General features: G+C 40.5%; 1 protein-coding gene across 1 annotated transcript in view; it reads left to right on the forward strand.

Moving 5' to 3' along the window:
• Window positions 1-201: 201 nt before the first annotated feature.
• LOC111265781 (uncharacterized) overlaps window positions 202-11,933 on the forward strand; it is a gene marked incomplete at its 5' end in the record, with an annotated part of 43,162 nt that continues 31,430 nt past the window's right edge. Inside the window, 3 exon segments of the mRNA XM_022842700.2 lie at window positions 202-558; window positions 1,003-1,191; window positions 5,480-5,632. Coding sequence (XP_022698435.2) covers window positions 462-558; window positions 1,003-1,191; window positions 5,480-5,632 — 439 coding nt within the window.

Here is an 11,933-nt window from a genome sequence, read left to right on the forward strand (position 1 = left end):
CGCCATGCAAAAATGCGGTCCATGACATTGGCTCGTTGCTGTTCATTTTATTAAATCTAAATTCTGACATGTCACTAAAATTGAGAGAATATATCCTACCAATAGATTGCTCAAAACGTGCCGTGTTTTCATGTTTCCTTTTCTAAAACATTTATTATGCAATTAAACCCTGTCATACGGCAAAATCTGTTCGATTTGCAGATGGGGAATCTCAGCACGTTGATTCAAAATCAGCTGGAGCTTGCCAGTGTTCACCGGGACCTCCAGGACCACCAGGACTACCAGGCCATTGCAGAGATCGGGGGACTCGAAGGAATTTAGGTGGAGGCCGTATCCGACGTTTCTCTGGCGGACCACCAGGGCCTCCAGGCCCACAAGGGCCAAAAGGCGACAAAGGAGCTAGAGGCCCGCCGGGTTTACCAGCCCTTGACGGACTTCCTGGTCAACCAGGTCTTGACGGAATGCCTGGAATGCCCGGGGAAGACGGCACGCCAGGCCGGGATGGTCTACCTGGTTTAGCGGGCACACCGGGGCGGCCTGGAATTAACGGGTCAGATGGTGAGGATAAAATAACAGTATAGAACAGAACATTCACTTGGAAGTCTGCTTTTGCTTTTTTATTGCTGGCAGCATACTGACGTTTAATAGTCTCTGTCAAGTTTATACAGCCTTGCCTTCATCGACAATGCAGTAGTAACGTATGTGCCCACTACATCTGACAGATTTGTTTCTAAAGCCCGCATTGCCAACAACTATATAGATATGAACCTGGATTATTCACAGTCAGTTTAGGGTTGTTTTGCCATTAGTTTGGCTATTTGCATTATTATAAAACAAAGGGAAAGCCAGGTAGGTTGAAAATAACAAAATTATACTTTTTACTCAATAACGGAAACAATAAGGACTCTAGCTATATTTATTATTCATTTTCATTCCAAATTCGAAGCTCATATTCCACGATTTAGGTATGTTAACAGAACATTGACGTTCGATCTCGATTAGGTATTCCCGGTGCTCCTGGCCTCCCTGGTGTTGCTGGTACTCCAGGCACGCAGGGTCCCGTTGGCCCAAAGGGTCGTCGAGGCCCTCCCGGAGCTGAGGGGCCTCCTGGAATGCCCGGTATCACTTCCTACACGATCAACGGAGCTACCGCTGCAAGCCTCAACATAACAGATGTGAAGGACGTAATTGGTAATGTTACTTGTCCTGTATGTAGACTAATTTATCCGATTATAATCTGAATATCTAAATTACGTTGGCAAAAATGCAGAAAATCAACCTACATATTCTCGCTAGATTTTATACTTTCACCCATACTAAGATGAAAACTCAAGTCTATCGTGCATCTTGGTAAATAGCTTAAATATTCTAAAGAGACAAAAATATAGTATATATGAGTACTTTATATGGTAGCCGTATTGCTGAAACTGAGCAGCATTAAAGGTTTTCGTAGGTTGCACTTATGGTTGATTTCCTATCCCGTTAGTTACAAATCCAGCCTGTGTAGGCACCGTCCGAAAACTTAGAGTATTATACCTGCAAGGAAATAAGACGTGAATGCTCGGAAGGTATTTGTGAAAAATTTTAAATGGATAGAAGACTAGGGCATTCTCTTAAAAATACATGGCAAAGTTGAAGGAATTTATAAGTGTAGAAAATATAATATAATGCAGGCAATTATCATTTTCGTTATTATAAGTTTTTTTTTTTCTTAATTCTCATGGATAAATAACAAACAGTCACTCAGTATGCTTGACGTGTCTTTAGATTACATGAACTTATATATTCGGATAAAATAACTTAAAAACTGTATATCGCACCTATAAATCAACTCGACTCTAGTTTAGCGAAATTACACATGTACGAGTGTCCTGCTGTTCCCAGTCATAATCGATCTGCACAAGCTAACTGGTGGTCATGCACTCTAAGAGGCAAGTCCGCTCAAGTGCATAAATTCTTAAGGACATTTTGAAGATTGAATCGTCCTGCCATATACACAATCGCAGCCATGCTTTTAGAACGGAATACATAGGACGTCCATTTTCATCCTACTGTTAGAAGAGACAAGTATATCAGAATAGAACATGTTCACGAGTACACGGCCATCATCTGACATTGTGATGTAGTCCTTCGAAACAGCAGAAAAACGTGACTCAAGAAGAACGATTTTATTGAATAGCAAAGGTTATTTTACTATAGAAAAATAGAAACAGACCCTTGTATCCGTGCCCACAGGCCGTGTGACGATTTTATTGAATGGGTCAAGATAAAATCGTCGCTCATTGGCCTATTTCTATACATGAAGCTGCGTAGCGTGCAGTCTCGGTGAGTGTATAGCTCTTTTATAGTATACAGATGTTTCAACAAGTGCACGAGTTATGAGGCCGAGTGCGCGCACCCCATGACGCTCGTAACTAGTCCTAAAAGTCTCAGGAGCCGAAAGCCATAAGAATCTCTGGAACCCGAGGGTCGACCAAAGGAAACCTTTAATAATGCTTACTCAGATAGCTCATGATTAAAACATGCAGTTTTTCTAACACTCGACTTTTTTTTTTTATCTGAGATTAGCAAGCCAGTTCGACTAGGTAGTCATTACTCATTAAGTTTAAGAAGACGTTCTTGTTGTGCCGCGACGCATCGCTTAAATTAAGAGTAACCTCGTACCTTACTTCCTTTTACTTGCAAGTAAAAGGCAATGCTTACCAGCGAATGAAGGCCCACATTAGGCCTAACAGCATTATCTTTTACGTGCTTGAAACCTACAAATGGAAGGATTTTAATTATAGATTGATGATAAGCTAGTGCTAATAGATTTTATTCCTATTTTATATTTTTTTTTATTAATATATAATTAATAAATACATCTTTCATAAAAGTTGTAGCGCCACGGGTCAAAGCCCTTTGCATCGTCCTGGTTTTCACCCTATAGCGCGTAACAAATATCCCAGTAGTATATTGACGCGTATTATTGAGAAGGGCCGATTTTAGACAAAACGCTCTATTTATTTGTGTGCGATATCTTTGAGTGAACAGACAAGTCATTTTTGCTTTCTCTTGAGAACACTCTGATCCTGGTCCTCGGTGAAGTTTAATGATTTGAAATGATGAAGGGCTTCGTCCTTCCAAGAACCCGCTCAATCATACCAAAGCTTCTTTGGAAAAGTTATCACACGTAGTGGTTCCTTGGATGGTTAAATGGCGTCATCTGCTGTCGCTGCCAGCCGGAAATCTTTGTCGCAACACTTTTCGGCATCTTCAGCAGGACTGGTCTGAGAAGAAATCAAGATTTATGCTCAGCTTCATACGACGGCGAGCTAAATTGCTCTATAGCGCCGATGTCTCGTATGAAAACGAACGCTGAAAAGTACTTATCCACTTGCGAAGCCCTTCGTACGCCTGTTGTAAATTAGCTGAAGTATTAACTGGGTTATAATGCACTATCTATACGACATTCGCTTAGAACGCCATGCGATCGATGCAAATTTTTATTGAAGTTTAATCACTTATAAAGTTTACGTGATCAGGCGGATCATTCCAATGCGATAAAATGGCATCGGAAAAATACGACGGAAAATCGTCTACAGACGATTTGCGACTGCATCGACTGTATCAGTATAAATCTATTGCATTGGGGGCAGCTATGGGCCTCAAAATCTAAATGTACATCTGCGAAAAGTCGTACTTCTCTGTAGGCGCACGTCCTACAAATTGCATGTAAATAAAAATATGCACGTCCCTATTACACGACATGGTTGGAAACTTTTAGCAAAAATCTTTTCAAGAACTGTCTACTCCAAAAGGTCTTAACCGTTAGGATATTTCTAATAGCTAAATTGTTTAATTTCGAAACTTGTATATGATAACAGATTGGTTAATACCAGAGATCTATACCTTAAGTATTCATGGTCTTAAGTGAAGCTCTTTTCTATTTTAAAATTTCCAATATTTGATTACCGAGACATTGCATACTTTATTTCAACCAAACAAGAATCCGCCTTCAAAAAATAGGGTAGCCAAAAATAGGGTCGAGAAAGATCTATCAATGAATAAAACCTAAACGGTTTAGAAGAAAGTTTGGAACAACAAACGATCCCGTTTCTAGCAAAAAAATGGTCCAGCGGAAATTGAGCTAAACTACGGTGGCCCAGCATTTTCTGTTGCAGTTCTAGAGTAATAGACGTTCTGCCGGTACTGGTCACTTACTAGGACGCAGACAGAGGGTAGATGGCATAAGTCCGCCTCCGCTTGCACCGGCAACGCCACCTTATGCGATCGCCGAAGGCAAAACACTTTATGCATCATCCTTATCCTGCCCTAGGTACCATTTAGCAATACACCATGATCGTGTAGCTGTGGTTGTGGGTAGAAGCTCTGGTAAATTGTCTTCTTCGTTAGCGGGCTTATGCTGGGAATATTGGCCAAAGTGGGGCAGGAAAATAAACGAAAAATAGAAGCTATTGGAGAACTCAAAAACTAAAGATATTTGGGGAACGTAACGGGTGAATAGGTTCGACACGAGCTCATTCGCTCATGCGTTACAAGGACAAACAGAAATAATACCACTGCCATAGATGAAATATGGCAGCGGCTTGGCTTTTCGAAAGGCCGTAAGCTTGTCGACGAGGAAAAAGAGCTTCGTCTTGTGCACATGGTACAATATTACTGAGTCAGGAAAGCAAAAAGTAAATCGATGACTACCAAGAGAGTTGAGGCTTCAAAGAAACAGCTGGAATACGGCCATTAAGATATCCGCAAGAGGCGTTCTGTATTCATTCATCTTTACAAAAAGCGCACATTTGTGACGCGTATCTATTTCATTGAAATTGTTCCTGTTCAATACGCTCAAGTCGTTTCCTGTGACTAACCAACTACCGTATAAAAGAGACATACAAATATAAGCTTATCAAAGCGCGTCCTTACTTTGACCTGAACAGTGATGTATAAATACGTGTAAATTATTTTGTGATAGGCGTCATTTGAACAGCTATAAGGACCAATGAAAATGATGTCAGCTGTATCGTGAACGCTGAAAATGGAGATTACTTTTTCATGGCACATACTAACACACATAGTGTATCCTATGATTGTGTGCATACGATTGACAAGCCAAGTTGAATATAAACATTGCGCTACAATGTGATATCAGTAAAATGTTTAATTTAAACCGCATCAGTTTTAGGAGAACGGGTCACGCAAACGTCTTTGGGATGGCAAATTACTAAAGTTCGTTTCAACAGCGAATAGCCTCTCTAACTTTTAGTTTTTCTGAACAAATATTCCTTTTAGCGGTAAATCCGATCGACCAATGTAAGATTACCTCATTCGAAAATACCTAGACGAAGTTCACACCTACACTTCTGTGTGGTATCTCAGTAACAGCTACGTAAACCTTACGCTTTAGGAAGATAGTTCGGCTTGGCTAAGATTTCGACAAAATATTGAACCTCGCTTGATGTGAAACTTTTACGTCTGATTTCAGTACCAGCTACAATTGTGGAGCGTGGAGATCAGCGTGTTCAAATTGAAGAAGGAGCGCCCCTTCAGGTGCGTTGCACCGCACAAGGTCAGCCAGAGCCACAGATAGTATGGAGAAGACTTGATGGACGACCCATCCCAGCCGGTCGGTGGATGTGTAAGTATCCTTCCGAACACGAGTACAGAAAAGTGAACAGGTTATTGCAAGTATGTTCTAGCACTTTTCTAACCTTAAAGAACAACTTCTTACAAATTATTTAACTTCTAGTTCTTTAGACGAGAAGTTGAATCATTTTTAAAAGACATCATCTACCAAAATAGCTTATTTCTCTGCATAGCAGTTATCTAGAGTTAACTATATATCTATTTACATATTTATCGTATTAATAAAAACCTTTACTGCAGCACGTTTATCCCTCAGCTGACTGTTTTTTTTTTTAAACGATTACTACCATAAGAGCTAAACAACAGGCAAAAACTCAAATCTGAGTATTTGACCCCTGCGCTATCTTATCTAGAGCTAGTAGCCTCTTCTTAGAGCAGGGCACAAACGAGTTATCCACATGTAGAAATTATTACCGGTGACGCTGACAATAGCTGCATGTAGATTACTGTTCCAACAAGCTTCGAGACCACCCAAATGGATTACAAAAGTGAACGTCACATGCGTGCGGTCCTGTTTTGTCTTCTCTTACCCTCTAGAATTTAAGGACGTTGTAAATAAAGCTAAAAACTCGAGTTGGTCATAGTGAACTATGGAACTTTGCTAGGCACGTCAACAATAACAAGCACTATGAAAGCATTCCATACGGAGTATAATGCTTGGAGGTACGCAAAAGTTCGCTTGTAATTTCCTGCATCTCCAAACAAAGAAAAACTAGCCAACTTCTAACTTGTTGGCGTCGTCTACATTGTTCTGAAGCAATAACGTTTCAAAACAAACATCTAGGATTATCTGAAAACGTCTGAATAACATTTCGCAGAAAGTACCAAAAACATCCCATATTGTAGGCTACGCTTAACATTTAAATAGAAGGTAATTACATCTATATTGTTCAGAAAAAAATAGCATAGTTAGGCAGTGAACGATATTCCACACAAAGTTTTAAACATTAGCCAGACGAAGTTCTACTGTTTTAGAAATTATATTACTTATTTGGAGATATCACACATAGTGCACCTTGTTGACAGGGCTCAAAGCAACTGTCCTACTGGCTCTAGAACTTTTGTCAACTTTGCAAAACCTTAAGTTACTAGTTTTGTTGCGGAGTTCTTGTTTAGAAACAGCGGTTTAATTTAACGGTATTTTTGTAACCAATGCTATGGTAATTCATGGTGCAAGTCGTAAAAATATAATATTTGTTTCACTATAACCGCTAGAAGCATTCTCAATCATTGAGCGAAATTTTCAACTGTCACGTTTGCGTAAGTTGACAACATTTTGATGATATTCGTCCATTGTCCACGTCTTAGCGGGCTTTTGCAGGCCTAAGTTACTGAAGCGGTCAATCAGAGCGTTTACATGTGTTTTGCAGGAAACTATGCTATTATATCTTAAACCAGTTCTAAACAGAAGAGTAATCTATAAGATTTCGTTATTACCATTTAATTATTTTATAAAGTGAAAATATTAATAATAACAATAATATTAACAATAATAACAGCAGTTCCGATGGGCAGTAAAAGCTTACGATTCCTGTTTTTCCCCACATCAAGCTCTACTACCCAACGAAATAGCCCAGGCATAACATTATATTCGTGCTCTACTGTTCGCGGCAAGCGAAAGATCAACCCCTTTGGCTTTTTATATTCTGCCTTTTTCCGGTAGATAATGGCCTCTTCCAAGGGTTTTTCTTCGAGTTACTGTCGTTTTTCTTATATTTCTTTTTTCCTTGTGTGGTAAACTCATGGACGTATCGTTTCCTATACCAAACTCTTTCAGATACGCAGGATAAAAAGGCACATGTGTAACTGTTGTGGAGGTAACTTTATAACAATTCGACTTCGGCTTATTGATTGCAGTGTAGTGAGACATTTTGCGGAAGTGCATCTGTGTATACAGACGCGCTCCGACACACAATTTTGTCTGTATGTATAGCAAAAAGGCGTGCCATATAATGAAGCTGTTATGCCTGTGCATAATTTCTCTGTAAAGTGTTCCAGCTTTTCCTTTGGACGAACCAGAAGGCCGCTGTCCTTTAACACTGACCCCAAAGTCACTGTCGTTATACACGCAAAGGTATTTCACGCATTATCGCACCATATCTACGTTTCTGAACATAACGTGCCTTGCAAATCACGTATAGCCACTACTGCAGATACCGTCGTCAAATCGAATAACATTGTGTGATATGCTTAAGTAAACTAAAATGAGCTAGATAGAGAGCCTGTAGTATAATACGCAGTTGTTTCAGAACGCCCCAACTATCTTTGATATGTAGCCTGGGCGGACAGTTACGAAGGAACCAGCGCGTGGCTGAAGCAGACAGCTAAACCTGCGAATACGAACAGGGGGTTCTTTGCTTTCTACCTTCACTGTTATGTTCTGCAGGCGTACGAGGTGTCAGGGGTAATAAAGAAGGCAAAACTGAGGTGGGTTAAGGGGCCTCGAGGACAAGAGAAACGGAAAGGTTTGAATGGAGAAGGTGATGTTGGTCACAGCAGCGATTCTAGTGGTCGTGATGACGAAGACGCATTTTGCATTGCAAATCCCTTTCTCCTCTTTTGCTCATAGATGCACAGCCATAACCATGCGGTTGTCTCTGTCATCCCCTCTCTCCCTTTTGCGTTCGGCACTCCACAGGGGCAGCCGATCCCCAAATGCCCAAGTCTTGCAAACGGCCAACTCGCCGTACCGTCAGCTCCTATGCATCACCAAGGACTACTCTTGTTCTTTACCCACACCCCCGCCCACCTCCCATCATTTTATAGGTGTCGCTTCAAACTCAAATTGAGTTTGCTTCGCTCTGTTAGGGTTCCGCTCTCATCTTGCGTCATTGTTTCCACTCGTATGCTGTGCGCCAGACTGCAGTCTGGCACTATTTTGGCGAGTCCTAGTGCCGTCGAAAACACCGCTACCACAACGATTGCCACAAGTAGCTGTTTCTTTGTTCTCCTGTGCGTTCAAGCCTCGCGTCATCCCACGTCTACTACAAAGAGCGAAACAAGGATAGTGACTGTGCGACTACGACAAGCGAGAGTAAGAATGAATTGAAGGCCTTGTGGACCACGTGTAAGGAATGGGCCTATAGAGAAAACAGCCTCGTCTGAATGCATCCTGTCTATCCTGCACTGAACTATGAAGCTCGCAAAGCGCATTTTGAACCATGGCATTTGGCGACGGAATGGGCACCAACACAGCAAACGCAAATATTTCCTTCGGTTAGTCCAATCAGTTCAATCCGAGCTCTCAAAGCCACCGGCAAAATTCCTGTTTAATTTTTGTGTTTCAGCTTCAGTGCCATCTTTGTCTTTTGTCTATCAATAGCCTTTTGTCTTCTCGATCATAGCGCATCATTTGCTGTCGCTGATGCAGTCTCTTGCCTTTTTGAAAGACCATTTGTCCTTATAAAGTTACATCCGTGACGGTATTGAAAAAAGAACCTAACGGAAAGCGTAGCTTCCCGTAGACATCTCCCCGGAAGCCTTCCCGAGTAGCTTCCCGGAAACCGTAGGCATTAGTATACGAAGATGGTACACATGTATTTAAAACGGGGTCACACAACGAATATGTATGTGTTCTAAAACGCGCTCATTTAAAGGATTGTTCATTGCGAAGCTACTTCAATGTAAACAAAGTATGCGAACTCTTGAGTCTGCGCTTTTATGCGGTTCGTGTGAGGCCTGAAAATCGATATCAACCGAGCAGACCGTGCAGAAAACTGCGAAAACCTAATTTTTATCTATAATAATACAGCTTGCCACATTAAGTAGGCTATTGAAGTTATGCGAGAACAACAAAAAATTAGGCTCCGTATATAATAAAAGCTCAAATGAAGGGATGCAAAAGTCCATGAATTCTATTCCAACAAACTTTGTGTGTACTTTTATTATTATCACACATTTAGTACATCATCACAGATTAACTAAAACCTGCTTGGTGGCTACACTCGCCTTACTAGAGCACTCCTGGGTCTACTTGTTGTTGAAAAAATGATCTTAAAAGGCAGTGAAATAGCCAAAAAAAAAAAAGGTTGTTGTTTTCCATATGTACAGCGTTTTTTTTTTGTTCTACTTTATAAACAGGATTTGACCTGGTGACCGGCATAAAATAAAAAAATTATTTACCGTGCAGCATCGGTTCCTCAGTTACGTCTATTTGTAGACAAGCGGAATTACTTCTTTCAACAAACGTAGGTTACGGGTAGTATATTACAATTTATTACATAGCGAAAAACATGTACGACAATCAAACAACGGGTTGGTATTATGGCCCTAAATATTGAAATCATCGTGTTACAACGTTATCACGAAGGGGGTGCTTCCAGGGTCCAAATGCAGATTACGCGGAGAGAACGGTCAAGCATATGTTTTCGTCTGCACACCGTGCATGGAAAAAAAACTAATTAACAGTACTATAGGTAGGAACTCTGTCGTATAAATGCTTCAGTTATGATTGCTTGTAGAAGTTCGTACGGTCGACATTAGATTACCATGCAAATATTCGGTGCGGCTCAGATTAACCATGATAAATGTTCTATATTAATTGCAGTCAATATGAAACCAGAAGCGTCTTCTAACAATGGACTGCATACATCCCTAGTGCACGTATTCTTACATAAGCATATAGTATATAATAAGCATACTATCATAGTAAACGAACCTGATAATTTTAAGTTTATAGCTTCAATCAGCACTATACAACTAGTTAATACGGTTCAAGACAGAAAAATTTCTAAAGAAAACAACAAATTACTCATCTGTACTTGCTACCTATAATACATCGCGTACTTCTACAAAGGATCTTTCCTCTGAATGAGAATGAGCTCAATACTGAAGCCGATAGGGCTTCTTCAAGAATCCCACTAAGAGATTAGTGTTTATATACATACAGATTTTAAAATTTGTACATATTATATGTATTTGACTGGCTATTATTATTACTATTCTAACCACTGTAGTACGCACATGCACTTTGATTTTTTCCAAGACTTTTGTCAATCATCGGGCACTTCAATCGAACCAAGGTTTGTACAAGTTAACTCATCGTGCATTGGTTCAGTATCGTCTTACCCATTCAAGCGTGTGAATCAATAATCGCTTTAGAAAGTGTTCGGATCATTCATCAGGTGCACCCAGATGACAATGTACGCAACACTACGCTCAATTACTTATAAAAACCCACCACTAAACCCACTGTCGTTATCCTTTGTCTAATCAAATAAGGGTGTCTTCTTAATTGTACGAAAGGGTCAGGGAAACCAGTCGAAGTCACCATGTATGGAGACGACTTAGTGATATAAGGATCAAACAAATCAGCAAGCACTTCCACTGCCCTGCTCCACTGACAGGGACTGACCGTATATCTGTTCAAAACCGAACAAATAAAATTTAGAAGGAAACGCACGATAGCGATTACTAACACCCTATGTTTTGTTACATCACATCATGCCCGTATAAGCCAATTTTTGCACTTGGCGCTGCTGACTTCTGCGAACGGCAAAGATTCTACTACATACGTCACCGAAGGATGTTAGAGGGCAGTGTCCGCCGCATGGGCGATTAAGTCGCCTCATCGTGTATTCCTCGGAACCGCTCTCAGCGTTTCCAACCTCAAGGTAGCTGCGAACGCAACGTATGGGATTCGGGTCATCTGGAAAGATTTTACTGTGAAGAATCTCGAATAATTAAACGGAGAAATTTAAAGAATACTAGAATTACGCATAGAGCCCCGAAATCGCCTAGCGTATTTCTTGGCCGACTCGCCACTGCTACGTAAGACCTACGTCATCGCTTTGAGCTCCCAGCAGCGGATGTCTCTAAGACTAACGTTAGGAACTGGGAGCGAAAATTCGCAGAGATGGATGGGGATTTCTTTGTTTCGAGTGCGATAAGAAGTAGCGAATAGAAAGGGACGAACCGGTTAAATATATAGATCTATGGTCACTCGTTTTGCCCTGCATGGATTTCATCGGCGACTCCGTGGAGGGCCAGATTTCTTCATAAACCTGACGCTGCATGTAGGTCCCCAGACAAGGGAAAATTTCGATAATATGTCGCTCGTTGTCTTCAAGTACCTTTAAAATACCTGACAAATCTATAACTTAGTTTTATAAGACAAACAAAACTTGTATAGCCCATATATCGCAAAGTGCTTTGAATGGTTCTATCTACTCTCTCTTATATTGGGATATTGCATTGTTGATATATACATGAAATTTTTAACTACTAACAGCAAAAATCAGGTTTGATTTATATTTTTTTATTCTACACTCTAAAGCAAATAAGAGGCTATATAT

The sequence above is a fragment of the Varroa jacobsoni genome, unplaced genomic scaffold (assembly GCF_002532875.2).
Source record: "Varroa jacobsoni isolate VJ856 unplaced genomic scaffold, vjacob_1.0 scaffold_1008, whole genome shotgun sequence".
Taxonomy (NCBI): domain Eukaryota; kingdom Metazoa; phylum Arthropoda; class Arachnida; order Mesostigmata; family Varroidae; genus Varroa; species Varroa jacobsoni.